General features: G+C 43.3%; 5 protein-coding genes and 1 pseudogene across 6 annotated transcripts in view; 1 reads left to right on the top strand and 5 right to left on the bottom strand.

Moving 5' to 3' along the window:
- LOC140904947 (histone H2B 8) overlaps positions 1–19,919 on the bottom strand; it is a 43,260-nt gene that overhangs the window by 7,528 nt on the left and 15,813 nt on the right. Inside the window, exon 2 of one of the 2 annotated variants that reach the window (XM_073327333.1) lies at positions 6,656–8,128. The exons of the other annotated variant lie outside the window; for it this stretch is intronic. The gene's annotated coding sequence lies outside the window, so the exon portion shown is untranslated. Of the gene's footprint in view, positions 1–6,655; positions 8,129–19,919 lie in introns of those variants that run through there. 2 annotated transcript variants of the gene reach the window in all.
- LOC140906511 (histone H2A.J) lies at positions 1,664–3,063 on the bottom strand. The gene has a single exon (XM_073330583.2). It carries the CDS (start codon positions 2,671–2,673, stop codon positions 2,284–2,286), a length of 390 nt encoding a protein of 129 aa, XP_073186684.1. The 5' UTR covers positions 2,674–3,063; the 3' UTR covers positions 1,664–2,283.
- LOC140904945 (histone H3) lies at positions 8,163–9,143 on the bottom strand. Its single transcript, XM_073327332.2, has one exon. It carries the CDS (start codon positions 9,047–9,049, stop codon positions 8,639–8,641), a length of 411 nt encoding a protein of 136 aa, XP_073183433.1. The 5' UTR covers positions 9,050–9,143; the 3' UTR covers positions 8,163–8,638.
- LOC140904948 (histone H2B 8) lies at positions 11,269–11,954 on the bottom strand. Its single transcript, XM_073327336.1, has one exon. It carries the CDS (start codon positions 11,647–11,649, stop codon positions 11,269–11,271), a length of 381 nt encoding a protein of 126 aa, XP_073183437.1. The 5' UTR covers positions 11,650–11,954.
- LOC140904939 (histone H1.10-like) lies at positions 16,627–19,867 on the bottom strand (annotated as a pseudogene).
- LOC140904940 (histone H2A.J) lies at positions 17,250–17,800 on the top strand. Its single transcript, XM_073327328.2, has one exon. It carries the CDS (start codon positions 17,336–17,338, stop codon positions 17,723–17,725), a length of 390 nt encoding a protein of 129 aa, XP_073183429.1. The 5' UTR covers positions 17,250–17,335; the 3' UTR covers positions 17,726–17,800.

The raw sequence follows: 19,919 nt of genomic DNA, 5'->3' as shown, positions 1-19,919 counted from the left end.
CTTTTTGCTGATTTGCATCCTGAAATAAAGGGATCTGAAAAGCTAGAAAACATATTTCCCCCAACCATCACCACTAGACCACCCCTCCCAAAACATTCATAAAAGAAAGTGATTTAATTAAAAAAAAAAAGTACTATGTTTAATTGAAAACCCTTCCTCCCTTCTCCAATACAAGAGGGTAGTGGAGATGGATGCATGCAGGTTGATTGCTTTGTGTAAGTTGTGGGGGGAGAAGTGGAAAACTTGAAGGTGAGTGACCTAGTGGGGCCAAATTGAAGTATCTCTCTATGATAAAGATAGGGAAACAGTCTCTGCACCAAGCAGTCAATATTTGAGGGATTCCCCAACCCCGATGCGTTGGCTCACAGGGGTACTTAAGCAGCATTATCATGGGGCGCCTCAGAGCAACCATACTTTAATGCACAGGCATTTTTCATCATTGCTCCAGCCCTAATCCTCCAAAAAGTTTTTGTTGTTTGTTGATAACTATTTTTCAGTCCTGTCTTTTTAGAGTGTAGGTTCTGGGGCAGAGACAATCTCCTATTCTATATTGGAACAGTATCTAGAACAACGGGGATCTGATGCTGGTTGGGGCCTTCTACATCTTCAGCTTTTTAGAGGAAGCTTTTGCTCCAGGAGCAGAGACAGCAGAAGCAGCAGTAGTTCTGACATACTAGCAGAAGTTTTCTATTATTAATTCTTCACCCATATTCAAAGCTGAGGAATCAGGCCTGTGTTGTTGTTTCTTTTCTACCTCAATTTGCACTGTACAGATTAATTTGAATCCCTGCCTTGCTACACAGATTTGGAGAAAACCCTTTAAAGAAGATTCCATTGTAGTTGAAATTTTATTTCTAACCTTACGGATTTCATTTCCTTGGAAAAAACACACGTTTCTTCTGTCTCTGGTTCATCTTTAAGTGTCTCCAACAGGAAGCTGCACTGAATAAAAATACCCTGTTTCGCCTTCACTCAGCTGTATGAGGAGATGATTCTGTGGCAGATATTGTACAAAAGTACAAGTTTTTAACTCAAAAAAAGATACTGAGCTAGGAGAAAAGTCCTTTCTAGCTCGCAGCGAACCAATCACAGAGCAGCTCTAGCTGTATGACAAACGGGCACCAGCTGTCCTTTCCCTCCCTTCTTCTCGCTCCACCTTAGTATGTAGGAAACTGCTCTAGAAAGCAACAGGAGGCAGCGAAACCCCTTCAAAAGGCTCAGGCAGTTAGAGGGTACGATGTGGTGAAAAGCAACAACCGCATCAAGCTGAGACTCAGGAGCCTGGTGACCCAGGATATCTTGGTCCAGATCAAAGGCTCTAGCGCCACTGGCTCTTTTAAACTTAACCAGCCGAGGAAGGAAACCAAAGAAAAGGCGCAGAAGAAAAAGCCAAGTGGCAAAGCCTTAGAAACCAATTGCCAAAAACTGTAGCCCTGGAAGTGAGTTTGGGGGCCAAGAATACAGAAGCTGCAGCTGTTAAGAAAGCAGCCAGGAGTCCCCTCCAAAAAGCCGCCAAGCTAAACGAGGCAGCTACGAGCCCGACTGCCAAGCCTACGCCAAGGAAACCTAAAGCAGGAAAGCTAAGCGGCGGGACCAAAGCAGTGAAATTACTGATAGGGCTTTTCCCACGCAAATAAACCCAACGACTATTTTAAGAGCCACCCATCCGACCGTTGCCAAAAGGAGCTGAAACACCAGGTTAATCTAACATCCTGGTGCTTTCCATAAAAGGCAAACATTTCCTTCTCCTTACTTAATCTGGGGAAGGAGGAATAAAATACTTATTGACGTGTACCACTGTGAATGAATGTGAAACGCTCCCAGAAAGTGTTTTGTTCCTTTCTTACCTTAATTGTTCAACCTACGATAGAAATCTGTATTATGAACACTTTTTAACTTGCCAAGCAATCTAAAACAGACTAGTCTTGGAGTCCAATAGCCTCTGTATGGCGTTGTGCTCTCAATTTGAAAAAACCCGCGTTGTGAAAGGATTGGCTAGTGACAACTACCACTGTAAATTCCCTTCGAGAGACAATTACAGACACTCCTTTACCATTTTCGTTATTAGTCTAATACAGCTCCGTTAATATCCTAATCTTCGCCCAATGCTACAAGTATTAATTATTTCAAAAAGAAAATAAACTTATTTTATGTTAATCGGTTCTTTCCTAAAGTGAGAGAAAGCGAAAGATAACAGAGCTCTTTTTTATTTTGTCGGTGGCTCTGAAAAGAGCCTTTGCGATGGTTTTTGGAGCAACGCTTTCCGTTTCTTCTTGGTCGTTTTTACTTACTCTTCGCCTTGTGACTCTCAGTTTTCTTAGGCAGCAGCACGGCCTGGATATTGGGCAGGACACCCCCTTGAGCGATCGTGACTTTCCCCAGCAACTTATTGAGCTCTTCATCGTTACGGATGGCGAGCTGCAGGTGACGGGGGATGATCCTGGTTTTCTTGTTGTCCCGAGCAGCGTTGCCAGCCAGCTCCAGAATCTCAGCGGTCAGATACTCCAGCACCGCAGCCATATAGACCGGGGCGCCAGCGCCCACCCGCTCCGCATAATTACCTTTGCGGAGCAGCCGGTGCACACGGCCCACCGGGAACTGCAGCCCAGCCCGGGAGGAGCGAGACTTCGCCTTAGCCCGCACCTTACCTCCCTGCTTTCCTCTGCCGGACATGATCAGCACTTTCTAGAAATCAACTACGGTACTATACTTTCTCCAGTAATATATATATATAAAGCTCAGGCTATTTAATTCCCAGCCCGCCCTTACAGCCTTTCTGTGTGTGGAGCTAAATGCTTTGTGATAGGCCAAAAGGAAGCTATTGTTTGAATAGCCAATAGTGACGCGAATCTAATTCTGACCAATCATAAAGTTCCATGTGATGTTCATGGAGAATTAGGTGTCTCCCATGCAATAGGAAACTAGGAAAGAGAATAGTCATTTCCACAAGATGCCCATAAACAGGCACCCGCCAGAGTTCGTGTGCATGTTGTTGAGCTGACTGGAGACAGAAACGTACAGCTGCGTACTGCTCCAGCCCCTGCTCAGGCTCTTCCCCAAGCCCCCGCCCCTGCTCTGCTCCGGCCCCGCCCCCACTCCCCTGAAGATTGCAGCCAGGCCCGACCCTGCACTCACCCCGTGGTCAGTGGAGCGACCCGGCCCCAGCCTGCTCCGCTCCCCTGGCTTGCAGCCGGCGAGTGCTCGGGGGCGGTTCCCCCCTGCTTTCAAGCCTGGGAGCCAGGCCTCAGCGGACGGGAGCTAGCCCCAGGCCTGTATGGGACCCCACCCCAGGACTCCGCAGAAGGGGAGCTGGCCACTTCCTGCGGGAAGTGGAGCGACCCGGCCCCAGCCTACTCCACTCCCCTGGCTCCCAGGCTTGCTGGGAGGGGGGAACCGCCCTCGCGGACAGCGTGGCTGGGAGCCAGGGGAGTGGAGCAGGCTGGGACCGAGTCGCTCCATTTCCTGGAGGAAGGGGCCAGCCCCCCCGTGGAGGCCTAGGGACCCCCACAGGGCACCAAAATGGCTAGGGACAGCCCAATAGGTGCTATCAACGTGCCTGGGCCATTGAAATCTGCTCCTGCTCCTAAGAAAAGTTCTAAGAAAGCTTACCAGACCTACTAAATTGACTGCAGATCGCTCTCCCATCGAGTCCCAAACTCTACTGGAAGGAAAAGCATAAGGTAAATCGATAGGAGAGTTTCTCCCGCCAACCTAACCTGATGTAGACACCACAATAAGTCAATCTAAGAAACGTCAACTCCAGCTATGTTATTTCACTTAGGTCCACTGAACCCCGTAGTGTAGGCCTGCTCCTATAACTAAGCCCTGGTCTACACTGGGGGGGGATTGATCTAAGTTATGCAACTTCAGCTGTGTGAATAAGTAGCTGAAGTCAACCTACTTAGATCAACTTACTGTGGTGTTGTCACCCTGGTGAGTCGACTGCTGCTGCTCCTTCTGTCCACTGTTTGCACCTCTCGCGGTGCTGGAGTACATGAGTCCACCAGAGGTGATAAATCGATCCCCGCTGGATCGATCGCTGCCTTCCTATCTGGGGATTAGTGAAGACATACCCTTAGAAGAAGGGCAATAAGCGCAGAAAGATGACGAAATAAAGTTACTCTATTTAGGTGTATACAGCACTCAAAGAGGTTCATCCGCACACTAGCATCTCCTCCAATGCTATGGGTATAATGAACCCTTTTGTAAATGACAGGTTTCAGAGTAGCAGCCGTGTTAGTCTGTATTCGCAAAAAGAAAAGGAGGACTTGTGGCACCTTAGAGACTAACCTTAGAGACTAACTTACAGAGCTGAGCTGTAGCTCATGAAAGCTCATGCTCAAATAAATTGGTTAGTCTCTAAGGGGCCACAAGTCCTCCTTTTTCTTTTGTAAATGACATCTTTGAGCGTGTTGCTGGAGAAGCGTCTCGTCTGGCACATTACAACAAGAGCTGTAATCGCTTCCAGGAAGATCCAGACTGCTGTAAGAGTCTCCTGCTGTGAGGCAAGCTGGCCAAACATGCTGTTTCTGAGGGCATACTTGTCTCCACTTACCTGAAGATCAGTGTGTGGAGATCCAGCCACCAGGGGTTGATTTAGGGTAGTCTAGTGAACACCACTGAATCAACAGCAGATTGCTCTCCAGTAGACCCCTGTACTCTACCCCTGTCAAGAAGAGTAAGGTAATTCGACAGGAGAGTTTCTCCCATTGACACCCTCCCCACCCCCCCCACCCCCACCCCCGTGGTGTAGACCCAACTGTAACTTGACCTAAGGTATGTCAACTCCAGCTACGTTATTCACGTAGCTGGAGTTACATAGCATAAGCGTAAGGTACGTTGACAGGAGAGTTTCTCCTGTCGGTCCAGCGGGGTGTAGACCACAAAAGGTTGACCTAAGCTATGTAGACTCCAGCTATGTTATTCACATAGCTGGAGTTGCATACCTTAGGTCGACTGAGCCTGATACTGTTGATCTGTGGACATCAAGTACACCAGTTCTAAGTAAATAGTTTCTCAGTAGGCTATCTGAATCTGTAACCCAAAGGCTTTTTAAGGGCTGGTCTACACTACGGGGGGGGAGGAGGGAGGATCGATCTAAGTTATGCAACTTCAGCTACGTGAATAACATAGCTGAAGTTGACGTACTTAGATCTACTTACCACCGTGTCTTCACTGAATTGTGTCAGCGGGAGACTCTCTCCCATCAATTCCCCTTGTGCTTATCATTAAGGTAGAGTACCAGAGTCAACACGAGAGTGATTGGTGGTCAATTTATCGTGTTTAGTGTAGACACAGCAGTATAGGTACGATAAATTGACCCCTGCTGGATCGATTGCTGCCCATTTCTCTGGCTGGTAATGTAGACAAGCCGCCATCCACCTTCTCATTCAATGAGGAGAACATCACTTATTACTATCGATTGTATTTTTCAAACTGCATCCAGTGGCTTGAAAGTAAATAATTAATTATCATAATTAATAATACACAGCAAGGAAGCTTTACAAAACTCTAATCTCAAGCAAGCTGTCTGTAAACTTCTCTATTCCCACACCATACCTAGAGAGAAAGTGAGGCTGATTTCTCTTTGCTACTAGTAAATAAGCACTTGAAGTGTCATAGTATTCTAGAAGATATAGGTTTCTTATCTATCATATAAAATGATTAATATCCCCAAACTGCTGAAATGAAGGTATGATTAAACTGGTATTCACCTAAAATTCATTCAGCATATCAGAATCACACTTATAGAAAGCAAATTTAAACCGCTTACTAACTAAAAATCTTAGAAACTATCATCCAAATCTCTTGTTTCTCCCCATCCTTCCTCTGTCCCTGAAAAGAGTCCTTAGAGAGTGCCGCTGAATAAAACCAACTCCTTTCTTACATCAAGTAATTTCCCTATCTTCTTCTCCATTTTCAAAGCAGCTTTTTCAACTTATCCATAAATTTATTTAATTTGTGAACATGTTTGTGAAATTAGAGAAGGGGTATCTGTTCTGAGGAACTTTCAGTAAGGTGGAATTTAAAACAAAATATGCACAGGAACCAGGATTAGATCTGATTATGGAATCACATTGACACAATTATTCTATTAGTTTATATTATAAAACCCTTTAAATTACTAAATCTTCAGGATGCTAACCTATTTATCTGCCATTGTGAAAAGAAGTTTTGTTACCTTTAAGTATCTATGTTGGTCAATTTCTTTTACCCTTTTACTTTAGTGGCTGAGAAGAGAAGCTCATAAGTCTTTTATAGTGTTATAAAAGCTACATCGTAACTGAATGTGTCCACTGAAGTTTCAACTCATTGGCTGGAGTTGGAGTTCTCCCTTAAAAGAACTTTTGTATTTGTAGATATATAGATATGGATAATCCTGAATGAACTTTAACCTCCGAAACTGTAAAGAGTGTAGCCCTGACCTTTCAGGGTATAAACCACATCCATAGCTGTTAAGGTCTTTCTTTTTACTGGTTTGGGAGAATCACCTTCTCTGGATAAAAAGAAAAGGAGTACTTGTAGCACCTTAGAGACTAACAAATTTATTTGAGCATAAGCTTTCCTGACCTACAGCTCACTTCATCGGACGCATTCAGTGAAGATTATGCTCAAATAAATTTGTTAGTCTCTAAGGTGCCACAAGTACTCCTTTTCTTTCTGCAAATACAGACTAACACGGCTGCTACTCTGAAACTTCTCTGGATACATTTTCTACACTCAGCAGCTCTCCTCATAGAGGAGACAAGCTGTACATTTCATGGCTCATCAGATGAGGCGGTGGGTGGCCGGTTTACTGATTCCTGGATTATCTTTTAGAGCCTTTTTCTGTGATGTCGAGAGTCATGTTTCCTAAGTACCTTTCCTCCTTTACCACATCCAAACATTTTCTAAGATGTCTTCAATAATAAATAATAACATTTATTAATAAAAGGATATTAACTGCTGGCTTGAATGGCTCTTTTATACACTGATCCTTCTGATTGAAAACTGACATGGGATACTGGGAAAGCCAGGGGGTAGAAGAAGAGACTTTATTTAATGATTCTCCAGCTCCTTAAAGCTACATATTAAATACAGTGTGGTTCTTTTGAGAAAGGAGAAATTCACAATGGAAATAAAATCCCTATTTTTTGTTATTTTAGTAATTAAATATTGCAACTTGTGATAAGCAAGTAAAGAACAGCTACCAAGAGGGATTTTACAGCTAACTGGCTGGCTGGCTGTCCATCAAAGTGAGCTACCTCTCCCCCCATCACAACTAATTACTATGAAGTCCTCCCCTCTGTCAGATTTTAGGTTTTAAGGAGTGCCAGAAGAGAGTAAACAGATATACCAGAAGGTGTGCGTGCCACACAGTCCGAGAGGAAGAACTATAGGATATCACTATCTTAAAATATGCAAATTAAAGCACAAAATTAAATGAGAACGAAGGGATTCTTCTATGCATTCGAATCCTGCAGCTTATTACCCTCCTATTCGCCGGACATTGGGGCTCATGATGATTGTTTGTACCTAAGAGGAGGAAGCTGAATAATGTTCATGATCACAGATTTGGTTAGTCTGAAAGTCAAAATTCCCGACCAACAATATGTATAGCAGAAGAAACGACAAAGAAATACTGGAGAGTGCATGCTGTAGAGTGAAAGTGTTTGTTTAAAAAAAAAATCAGAGGAAACTACGAAAGGGGCCACTCAGGGAAGCGCAGGGTTTATGTACCAGGCCCATGAGCTTCACTTTGACGAATCAACAAGGGAGGGATGGGGCATATTTCTCTACGCACAGAGCGGGCTTTTCAATTTTTCAAATTGCCCAATGACATTTGCCTCCTTCCGTGTACCGGCGTATCCGGGCTGAAGGGGCTGAGAAAAGTCCAACCATCTTCTGGGCAATTTGAGAAACAGAGAAACTCTAAAACGATTCCAAGGCTCTTCCAAAAGCTACTACAGTTACACGGAGAGGAACTTTATGCTTTTATAGCTTGAACACAAGACTTTTTGGAGGATGCGGACTTACTTGCTGTGAAATACTTCTTTTATAAAGCTTCAAACTTGACTTCATTTTGAACTTCCACAAATGTAATTCAAAATAGAAGCGCGGACGCCCATTTGCAGTAATGCATTATTTCCTTAAAAAATAAAAATACAATAAACACGATCTTACATTGGGGACAATTAATAGCAAGAAGCAGTGCTGATCAACTTCAATTTATAATAGCACTGCTTTTGGGGGCAGTGACGTAACCTTTTAGTTTTATCTGCAGACTTGTACATTTAAATTTGCAATGGAATTATGCAATTTTTAAAATGAGCAAAACAATAAATGGCTAGCTTAAATAGTAAATTACTTGTGTTTAGGCGTGTTGATGGTAATGAATTACAAATTTAAGATAAATCATAAAAGATAGATAGCTGGAGAATGAACGTTAGAGGATTAGTAAACTACCTCCTGCTTTTAATAAAATGTTTATATTTAGTCCGCAATTTTCACTGGAGAAAAGCGTTGACAGGTTCCGCACTCAGCAGAAACGGACCGTATGAACATGTTAAAGCTCCTTTCAGTGTGAATGTAGTGGCTCTTAAAAGAGCCTTTGGGTCGTTTAGAGTAGTTTTCATCATTAGAAGATGATGGACAGCCTTTAAGCCCTCTCACCACGGATACGCCGGGCTAACTGGATGTCTTTGGGCATGATGGTGACTCTCTTGGCGTGAATAGCACACAGGTTGGTGTCCTCAAAGAGCCCCACCAAGTAGGCTTCGCTGGCCTCCTGCAGGGCCATAACGGCCGAGCTCTGGAAGCGCAAGTCGGTCTTGAAGTCCTGGGCGATTTCACGCACCAGGCGCTGGAAGGGCAGCTTGCGGATGAGCAGTTCGGTAGATTTCTGGTAGCGGCGGATCTCTCGCAGGGCCACGGTGCCGGGTCGATAGCGATGAGGCTTCTTCACTCCCCCAGTTGCAGGCGCGCTCTTCCGGGCAGCTTTAGTCGCCAGCTGCTTACGGGGGGCTTTGCCACCGGTAGATTTACGGGCGGTCTGCTTGGTCCTGGCCATATTAACACACCTAGTCCCTATGAAAAAGACGTTGAGCCAGAAAGAATAGATTGAACTGAATAAGAGCTGTACGTCTCGGGCGGTATTTATAACTAAATTCTCTTTTCTGATTGGCCGTTTCGAAGAAGCCAAATGTCATTGGACAATATGAAAATTTGAAAAGCCCGCCTTGTTCAGAGTGAATTCCCCCTCTGTTTCTTGCTTTTCAAACTCACTTTCAACTGATCATTGACCTAGTGACCAGTTTCCTAGCTCGCTATCACACATCTGCCACCCCGGGGTTTTTGTGTGTGTGGCTCGGGGATGTGACTATATCGTTTTCAAAGTGATCGAATCTGTATCTCTGAACGTTATTGCCACTTCCTTTCTTCAAAAGAAGAAAACTTAGCACGAGCAGCACCACTCCCAGAGAGAGGGGAGAACATTTAAATCACGTGATTCGTCGAACGTATACAAATCTCTTTGTTCTGGTTCTTTTCTGTGTTTTAATTTGCTGCTTTTAAACGATATAAATGCCTTATATTTTTCTTCCTTTCAGACGGAGGGCCACCGGCACCTTATAAAGGATATGTTTATTCTGCTTATGTCCTGCTTTATAACCTCAGTTGTGATTGTGAAAAGAGAAGTTTTATAATAACCAGGCGCAATATCTACATACTGAAATCAAGTTATTATTTAGTTTTATAATAACGAAATAACTTGTCTCCAAAGAATCAGCCCCCCAAAAAACAGGCTATGTATGTTCAATATCTGGCTTTAAGGAGTAGGAGTATCATTAAATAAACTTTCACCCGTTCCTCTCCCCCCAAAAAATCTCAACTCAGTTTTCAAGCAGGTCGAATATATCGTAGGCGCGCTATTCAAGCCAGCAGCCCATAGTCATTTTATTATTACTGAAGATGTCTAATAAAATGTTTGAATATGGTAAAGGAGAAAATGATCATAGTAAAAGTGGACTTAAGTATCACAGAAAAATGCCTCGAGATAATATTTAGGTACTACCGACCTTCTATTACCGCGTTTGCTGTCGGGGTGAAATGTATCTCTGGTCTCATCTATGAGGATGATCCTCGATGATGTCATTTACACTTAGACCAGGAAAAGAAAGACTTTGACAGCCACGAGCTTGGTTAATGTCCTGAAATATCGAGCCCAACTCTTTATGGGTTTGGAGGTTAAAGCTCATCCAGGATATTTAAAGGGCCAGCTTCCAACTCCTGCTAATTAACTGAAACTTCATTTTCCTCTTTAGTTTGTACTGTAGCTTTTTCAAGACTACAAAATGACTACTAGCTTCTCAGCCATGAAAATAAAAAGGTAGTGGAACTGACCATTTTAGATAATATACCATAATCAAACTTTCTGTACCCCTCCAGCTAAACAGGTGAGAATGGATCAAAGTGAAATCCTAGAGGATTACTACCTATAGTATATAATTCTATAGTATAAAGTAATAGAATAATAACTGTGTTGCTATGACTCTTTAATCAGATCTGATCCTTGTTCCTATGTGTGTTTTGTTTAAAATTCGGTTTCAACAAACTTCTTCAGAATAGCTAACCTACCTGTAATTCTATAAATCTATACACTGGCCAAATGAAGGTTTAAGGAGTTTACGGCTAAGTAGGGAGAAAGCGCTTGAAAATAAAAGGAAAACTTTGTTTTTTAATGTCTTGATGTAAGAAATTGACAATTGGTTTAATTCAAGGGCTAAAAAGTTTTCAGGGATGGGGAGATGGAAGGGAGGAATGAGAGATTAGGGGAGAGTGACAAAAATGATTAGTTTGAAAACCCAGTGAGATCTCAGAAAATTAAAAATCAATTTTAGACATAATGAATCTAATGTATTGCTAAGATGTGGTCTAAATACCTTTGAATAATAATGCTACTGCAGTAATGGGGGGGCTTTAATCACTTTTAAAGAAGAGACAAGAATCCTTTCACCTAGACTGTAGCAAATACAAATGCTTGTTTACTATAATTAGTAAAGAGAATCCAGGCTCCTTTTCTGCATAAGGTTTGAGAAGAAAGTTTGCTGATAAATTACTTAGAAATAGTTATGTAAAACTTAATGCCTGCCTGATATTTTCTCTTCACTAATGACATGATGCAATTTGAAAAGCACAAATGATACTTGTCAGTGATGCTATGCTCTTTGAATGAAAAGGTGGTTGGCTCTTAAAAGAGCCTTTGGGTTATAGATTTAGTTATCCAGATGTTTACTTGGAGCTGGTGTATTTGGTAACAGCCTTAGTTCCTTCAGACACAGCATGTTTGGCCAGCTCGCCGGGCAGCAACAAGCGCACGGCGGTCTGGATCTCCCGGGAAGTTATAGTCGAGCGCTTGTTGTAATGTGCCAGGCGGGACGCTTCCCCAGCGATACGCTCAAAGATGTCATTTACAAAAGAGTTCATTATACCCATAGCCTTAGAAGAGATTCCAGTATCTGGATGAACTTGCTTCAGCACTTTATATACATAGATGGAATAACTCTCCTTCCTTGTCTTTCTACGCTTCTTGTCTCCTTTCTTCTGAGTCTTAGTCACGGCTTTCTTAGACCCCTTCTTTGGAGCTGGAGCAGATTTTGCAGGTTCAGGCATTTTCAGACTATTAAATGTAATAACTCCCTTAAAGCTCTACCTTAAACGTTCTTACAAAAAGCAGTATGTGTGAAATTTGCTGCTGCCCCTCATTTATATAACCTCATGCAAAAAAGAAACCTCTCTTTCCTCTTTTCCTATTGGACTTGACAAGTCACCCTGTCACGTCTTGTCTCACTATTGATCAGAGTTAGATCTGCATTACCATTGGCTGATCAGACAATCACATCTTTTTAGCCTATAGAAAATCATTCAATGCCCCAAAGATTAATAGGTTTCAGAGTAGCAGCCATGTTAGTCTGTATTCGCAAAAAAAAAAAAGGAGCACTAGTGGCACCTTAGAAACTAAGAAATTTATTTGAGCATAAGCTTTCGTGAGCTACAGCTCACTTCATCGGATGCATTCAGTGGAAAATACAGTGAGGAGATTTATATACACACAGAACATGAAAAAATGGGTGTTATCATACACACTGTAAGGAGAGTGATCACTTCAGATGAGCTATTACCAGCAGGAGGGGGGTGGGAGGACTTTTGTAGTGATAATCAAGGTGGACCATTTCCAGCAGCTAACAGGAACGTCTGAGGAACACTGGGGGGCGGGAATAAACATGGGGAAATTGTTTTACTTTGTGTAATGACCCATCCACTCCCAATCTCTATTCAAGCCTAAGTTAAATGTATCCAGCTTGCAAATTAATTCCAATTCAGCAGTTTCTTGCTGGAGTCTGTTTCTGAAGTCTTTTTGTTGTAATATTGCAACCTTTAGGTCTGTAATCGAGTGACCAGAGAGATTGAAGTGTTCTCCGACTGGTTTATGAATGTTATAATTCTTGACATCTGATTTGTGTCCATTTATTCTTTTACGTAGAAACTGTCCAGTTTGACCAATGTACATGGCAGAGGGGCATTGCTGGCACATGATGGCATATATCACATTGGTAGACGTGCAGGTGAACGAGCCTCTGATAGTGTGGCTGATGTGATTAGACCCTATGATGATGTCCCCTGAATAGATATGTGGACACAGTTGGCAACGGGCTTTGTTGCAAGGATAGGTTCCTGGGTTAGTGGTTCTGTTGTGTGGTGTGTGGTTGCTGGTGAGTACTTGCTTCAGGTTGGGGGGCTGTCTGAAGGCAAGGACTGGCCTGTCTCCCAAGATTTGTGAGAGTGATGGGTCATCCTTCAGGATAGGTTGTAAATCCTTGATGCGTTGGAGAGGTTTTAGTTGGGGGCTGAAGGTGATGGCTAGTGGCATTCTGTTATTTTCTTTGTTGGGTCTGTCCTGTAGTAGGTGACTTCTGGGTACTCTTCTGGCTCTGTCAATTTGTTTCTTCACTTCAGCAGGTGGATATTGTAGTTGTAAGAATGTTTGATAGAGATCTTGTAGGTGTTTGTCTCTGAGGGTTTGGAGAAAATGCGGTTGTATCGTAGAGCTTGAAAGTCCCTCTGGAACACATCCACAGCTTGAAAGGGTCATTCAGTCCTTTGTTCAGTGCTTCCTTTGCAGAAAAAAGTTACTTCAGAGGTAAGAAGCAGGAATGAAGACCATGCAGCTGCCTTTAATAGTCTTTTGCCATGAAGCCTGTGCTTCCTTTGTTTCAAGCACAAGCTGCCCAGCACATGGCTTGAAAGCCTTGCTGAGTCATAAGGTGTATCTGCCTTTTCTCAATGGGTCAATTGTATAGCTGATGGTCCTTAGTGGGCCATCAAGCAGGCTAGGCAGTGCTGATGCCAAACTTACTGGGGGGTGTCACCCAGAAGCATACCACAAGTTTGAAATAGACACATACATACATATCTATAACTCATTATACAAAGGTGATAAAAACACATAAATGAGATGATCATATCTGGCAAATTATAACATTTTTGTAGATACCTTACATGGCCTATCTGGCATAACTCATTACAATTTTACAATATTGATATTCATAATATCCTTAAGTGTCCCCCATATTCCATATGGTGTCACAGTAATAAACAGATAATATGGAACAATTATGGGCCAAAGTTAATGAGTTCCTGGATAGCAGGAAGCTCTTCTCCTTTTCATGATGGGTATTTAATTGGGTATTCTCTGATATGGGCACTTGTTCATTCAGTTTTTTATATCTTTCCATATGACATATTCATTAGCTTTCCTCCAACCAATGTTATGTAACAATACTCAGACCCATTTATACATTTATCCCGATTTTTATCATTTGATTTTCATTTCACAGTCTATATTATTATAAATCATTAGCATAACATCAACATTACTCAGCCTTAAACTAACAAAATGTAACCCTTATTTTCTACCATTCAGCAATTTTCTTTGTATTTTAATATTATAATTCAGTATATGTGGATCATCCTAAACTATTCATTAATATACATTATTTTTATTTGAGTAGGAACAGCATGAGGAACAACATGACTTTAATGTCCACATATAACTTTTTCAAATGTGGGATTTCAGGGACTTTCTGCTTAAAGTTGAGCATCACACTTGCAAATCATTAAAAAGTATTATCAGTAATTTTGCCTGTTCCACAGAATTTATAACTAGTTCTTACATTCCTTCACCTGTAAAGCAAGATTAGAGCCATATTAACACAATGCAGGAAAAGACTAATATACAACAGCAGGCTTAAGGGTAGTCAATCATATGAACCCACAAAATCTGTGGTTTTTCATATTATAACCACATACTATTTTTTAAACAGAAAAACTGTCTCTTTCAGTCCCAGGATGGACTATGCTCATGGAATAAATCAAATTTGTGCAGTAGAGGAGTCTGTTGTCTGTAGAAGGCCTGAAACATTTATTGTGGGAAAGGAGGAGGGAGAAAGGGAGACCAGCCCAACTTGACTATCATACACATTGTAAGGAGAGTGATCACTTTAGATAAGCTATTACCAGCAGGAGAGTGGGGTGGGAGGAGGTATTGTTTCATGGTCTCTGTGTATATAATGTCTTCTGCAGTTTCCACAGTATGCATCCGATGAAGTGAGCTGTAGCTCACGAAAGCTTATGCTCAAATAAATTGGTTAGTCTCTAAAGTGCCACAAGTACTCCTTTTCTTTTTGAGAATACAGACTAACACGGCTGTTACTCTGAAACTGATATATTTTGGTTTTTATCCTGTTTGGTCCTACCTGGCCCTTGAGCTCCCAGCCCCTCCCATGCTGTCCCCCCACCCCTGTAGCCTCAGCTTGCCTGCCGCTAGCGCCCTGGGCTGCGGGGCTGCAAGCTCGTGCCGGGCAGTGCAGTGACATGGCTGGCTCCAGCCAGGCAGTGCGGCTGCCACTCCTGCAGCTCTGAGAGGCATGGTAAGGGGGCGGGGAGTGGGGCGGTTGGATAAGGGGCACGGGATTCCTGGGGCGGTCAGGGGACAGGGGGCGGTTGGATGGGGGGGTGGTTTTGGGGGGACGGTCGGGGAAAGGGGAACAGAGGGGTTGGATGGGGGTGGGGTCCCGTGGGGGTGGTTAGGGGTGGGCCTCCAAAGAGGGGGGCATTCAGGGGACAAGGAGCACAGGGGTGTTCTCAGGGGGGCAGTCGGGGGCAAGAAGTGGGAGGGGGCAGATAGGGGGCAGGGGCCAGGCTTTTTGGGGAGGCACAGCCTTCCCTACCCAGCATTCCATACACTTCCGGAACGCCGATGTGGCCCTCATGCCAAAAAGTTTGTCCACCCCTGATGTAAGGGCTCAGGAGAACACACAAAAGCTTAATTTGGCTCCAATCATTTGTTACTTGATTTATTACTTACAATATATGCAAATAAGTGATTTAAAGTCCAGTATTATAGTTCTTTTTCTGCATGGTGGGTAGTTTGGAACACTTTCTGCAGTAAGAAATCCTCCAAGTGGAGAAAGATTGGTGTCCTTGATCACAGTTTGTCTGGCTAGTTCCCTTGGAGGCAGCAGCAGACGTCTTGCAGGCTGGAAATTTTGCAAGACAGGTTTTAGATCCTTGATGATGCGTTGGAGAGGTTTTAGTTGGGGGCTAAAGCTGATGCCTAGTGGCGTTCTGTTATTTTCTTTGTTGGGCCTGTCCTGAGGTAGGTGACTTCTGGGTACTCTTCTGGCTCTGTCAATCTGTTTCTTCACTTCAGCAGGTGGGTATTGTAGTTGTAAGAATCCAGCAACCACATACCACACAACAGAACCACTAACCCAGGAACCTATCCTTGCAACAAAGCCGGTTGACAACTGTGTCCACATATCTATTCAGGGGACACCATTACAGGGCCTAATCACATCAGCCACACTATCAGAGGCTCGTTCACCTGCACGTCTACCAATGTGATATATGCCATCATGTGCCAGCAATGCCCCTCTGCCATGTACATTGGTCAAACTGGACAGTCTCTACGTAAAAGAATAAATGGACACAAATCAGATGTCAAGAATTATAACATTCATAAACCAGTCGGAGAACACTTCAATCTCTCTGGTCACTCGATTACCAGATCAATAAGATCTAAAGATCGCAATATTACAACAAAAAGACTTCAAAAACAGACTCCAACGAGAGACTGCTGAATTGGAATTAATTTGCAAACTGGATAAAATTAACTTAGACTTGAATAGAGACTGGGAGTGGATGGGTCATTACACAAAGTAAAAAGAAAAGGAGTACTTGTGGCACCTTAGAGACTAACCAATTTATTTGAGCATAAGCTTTCGTGAGCTACAGCTCACTTCATCGGATGCATCGGAGCTGTAGCTCACAAAAGCTTATGCTCAAATAAAATGGTTAGTCTCTAAGGTGCCACAAGTACTCCTTTTCTTTTTGCAAATACAGACTAATACGGCTGTTACTCTGAAACCTACACAAAGTAAAACTATTTCCCCATGTTTCCCCCGCCCCCCCAGACGTTCTTGTCAACTGCTAGAAATGGTCCACCTTGATTATCACTACAAAAGGTTTTCTTCCTGCCCCTGCCCCCACTCTCCTGCTGGTATTAGCTCATCTTAAGTGATCACTCTCCTTATAGTGTGAATGATAACACCCATTGTTTCATGTTCTCTGTGTATATAAATCTCCTCACTGTATTTTCCACTGAATGCATCCGATGAAGTGAGCTGCAGCTCACGAAAGCTTATGCTCTAATAAATTTCTTAGTCTCTAAGGTCTACAAGTACTGCTTTTTCTTTTGCGAATATAGACTAACAGGGCTGCTACTCTGAAACCTGTCATAGATGGAATAATTTTCTTTCCTGCTCTTCCTAGGTTTCTTATCCCCTTTTTTTTTTTTTTTTTTTTTTTTTGGACCTTAGTTACAGCTTTCTTAGATTCTTTCTTAGAAGCCGGAGCAGATTTTGATGGTTCAGCCATTTTTAACAACTGCTATTCTGCGTGCTTCCCTCACTCACACAGCTACCGCTATTCAGCCTGAATACACACGAACTGTCTCCGCTACTGCAGTATTCCTTATGCAAATAACGACTCTCCTTGACGGTTTACTATTGGGTGGACGCGCAAGAGACTTCGCCACCAGTGCGTCGAATCCCACTATTGGCCAGAGTTAGATCCGTGTCACCATTGGCTGTTTAGAGATTAAGGCCACTTCAGCCTATCAAAAGCGTTTACCTCTTCAAATAGAAAGGATATAAGGGTAGGGTGGGCTGTGGCAAGATCATTCTTATTTCTATTTTACTTTTTTTAGCGTGAGCGCTGTTTGACGCGAACACCAGTCATGTCAGGCCGAGGAAAACAGGGAGGTAAGGTGCGGGCTAAGGCGAAGTCTCGCTCCTCCCGGGCTGGGCTGCAGTTCCCGGTGGGCCGTGTGCATCGCTTGCTTCGCAAAGGCAATTATGCGGAGCGGGTGGGCGCTGGCGCCCCGGTCTATATGGCTGCGGTGCTGGAGTATCTGACTGCTGAGATTCTGGAGCTGGCTGGCAACGCGGCGCGGGATAACAAGAAAACCAGGATCATCCCCCGTCACCTGCAGCTCGCCATCCGAAACGACGAGGAGCTCAACAAACTCCTGGGGAAAGTGACGATAGCTCAAGGGGGTGTCCTGCCCAATATCCAGGCCGTGCTGCTGCCCAAAAAAACCGAGAGTCACAAGGCAAAGAGCAAGTGAAACCCGAACAACAAGAAACCGGAATCTTTACTCCAAAAACACACCAACCCAAAGGCTCTTTTCAGAGCCACCCACAAAAATCAAAAACGAACTGTTATCACTCACTTTCATAGTAGTAAACAATACGTTAATAGAAAATAGCTATGCTTTTACTGTTCTAGTGAAATATTAACCAGCAGCACTTCGGTTGGGCGTCTGGTGTTAGGTACAATCTTCTCTACATTCTTTCCTCACCAGGGTGGCAAAGCAGCGTTCATATAATGCCTTTTTCCCCTTAAAAGTCAAGCTGTGCGGATTGTTACGAGCCAATCCTTGCACAGCGGAGCAGGCCTTTCAAACTTAACCCTGTTTTCACCAGTAGACTAGAAAAGGGACTCTTGTCTATAGGTGATCGCCAAATTTCTCCTTACCCCCCACCTGGTGGCCGAAGCTACATTTTCTCAGGCGCGCACAACTCCTCTCTTCCCTCTCACAAGAAGCGTGGTTATAGTCGCTCACTCCCCTAACAATTTATAGACGCTCGACTCCAGCCCTAGTATTGAATTTTCTTAGTACAACGAACGCCAAGAAAACGAAAGCTTTACAATCGATTTGTAAAAGTGTTCCCATTTATTTGCTTTCTAGCAAGGGCGTCCGCTCTAGGGCGCGAATGACACAAATAAACCCCTTTTCCTGGGTGCTGCTTCATGTTCACTCCCAATGAGCCCACCAAAGTATGATTTATTGGTCCCTTTTCTGTGATTTTAAGGGGCAAGATCGAAAAGGGAATTTCTCCCTTCCATGAAAAGTACCGTGAGTTTATTAATAAACGAACCTCGTCAGCAATTTTGGGGCAGGAATGGATGGTGTTGGGTTTCTTTGAATGACAAGAACCTTCTTTCATTTCACTTTTTCCTGGGCGCCGCCTTCTTTGCCTTCATCTTTCCTTAGCTTCCGATTGGCAGCCTTGGGCTTCAACGCTTTGACTTCTTGGCCTGCGTCGTTTTTAACGCTTTCCGGGCTCTTGGCTGCTTTCTTGGCATTTTTTCTGGCTCCTTTTCGCGATCTCAGACTTGGGCAGCTTCACAGCTGGTTTCATAGGCTCTGCCATTGTTTGTTTTGGGGTTGGTTGTGAGGTTTGTTTTTTGTTTTTGTCCCCTCCACTCCTCCTAACCGGCATACTTTCCTTGTTCTCTCCCGACTTCCTGCTGATTTTGAAGAAATGAGAGGCCCGGGTGCTTTGGTCTGAACCAAGATGCCCCCGGTCACTAGACACTTGATGCCACTGTTGCTTTTCTCCACATCGTACCCTCTGGCGCGCCAGCTAAGAGCAGCCAAAGAGAGCCCTTTGCGCTCCTTAGAAGCAGACACTGCCTTGGTGATCAGCTGGGACCCGAGGACTTACGGGTTTTGAAGCCTCCTGCCGCCTTCTTCAGCTTTTCAGCGGAGGCTTTAGCTCAAAGATTGGACACAGCCGGAGCAGCAAGAAGCGCTGTTTCCGACATACTGTACTAACAGAATTTTTCTGTAACTCATTTAAGGCGGGGGACGGGGAGAGAGCACAGCTGGCTCCTGTTGGTCGTACACCAGAGGTATTCTGTGATTGGTGCATTAAGGAGCCCGACCGGGAAGGACTTTTCTGCCCGCTCAGGGTTTCGGTTTGTGGTTTTTTTTTGTTGGTGGTGTTCCCCCCACACTCCCGAGTTAAAAAAAAAAAAAAGTTTTCTTTTTCACAATAACTGCCACCGAGTCATTTGATTTTACAACTGGGTGAAGGGGAAGCAGGGTATTTTTATTCAGTAGGGCTTCCCATTGGATAAACTAATGACGAGGTAAAGAAGAACTGATAAATTAAAACTGTAGCCTTGGAAATAAAATTACAACGACAAGGGAAACCGTTTTTAAAGGGTTTCCTCCAAATCAGGGTAGAAAGGTAATGATTTCAATTTTTTTTTCAGTTCAAATTGATTTTGAAGAGGGGGGACCGACTTCCTCTGAATTTTGAATATGAGAGAAGAATTCGTTGCCTTAACCAAGTATTTTACCTCCTAAACACAGTAAATCTATATATGTAACTGTCATAGGGTACATTTATAGATATTCCAATACAACATAAAAAGTTATTTTTAAGTTTTAAAGACATTTTATTATTTGAATTAATTAAATTCCAATGCATACTTTGTTTATTAAATGCAAAAAAGCAAAGTAGTTGTTA

The sequence above is a fragment of the Lepidochelys kempii genome, chromosome 1 (genome assembly GCF_965140285.1).
Source record: "Lepidochelys kempii isolate rLepKem1 chromosome 1, rLepKem1.hap1, whole genome shotgun sequence".
NCBI lineage: Eukaryota > Metazoa > Chordata > Testudines > Cheloniidae > Lepidochelys > Lepidochelys kempii.
Note: the sequence above shows the minus strand (reverse complement) of the source record. Positions and strands in the feature narration are given on the sequence as shown.

Coding starts and splice junctions, on each gene's coding strand:
- LOC140906511 (XM_073330583.2), bottom strand. CDS start 2,673: ATGTCCGGCAGAGGAAAGCAGGGAGGTAAGGTGCGGGCTAAGGCGAAG.
- LOC140904945 (XM_073327332.2), bottom strand. CDS start 9,049: ATGGCCAGGACCAAGCAGACCGCCCGTAAATCTACCGGTGGCAAAGCC.
- LOC140904948 (XM_073327336.1), bottom strand. CDS start 11,649: ATGCCTGAACCTGCAAAATCTGCTCCAGCTCCAAAGAAGGGGTCTAAG.
- LOC140904940 (XM_073327328.2), top strand. CDS start 17,336: ATGTCAGGCCGAGGAAAACAGGGAGGTAAGGTGCGGGCTAAGGCGAAG.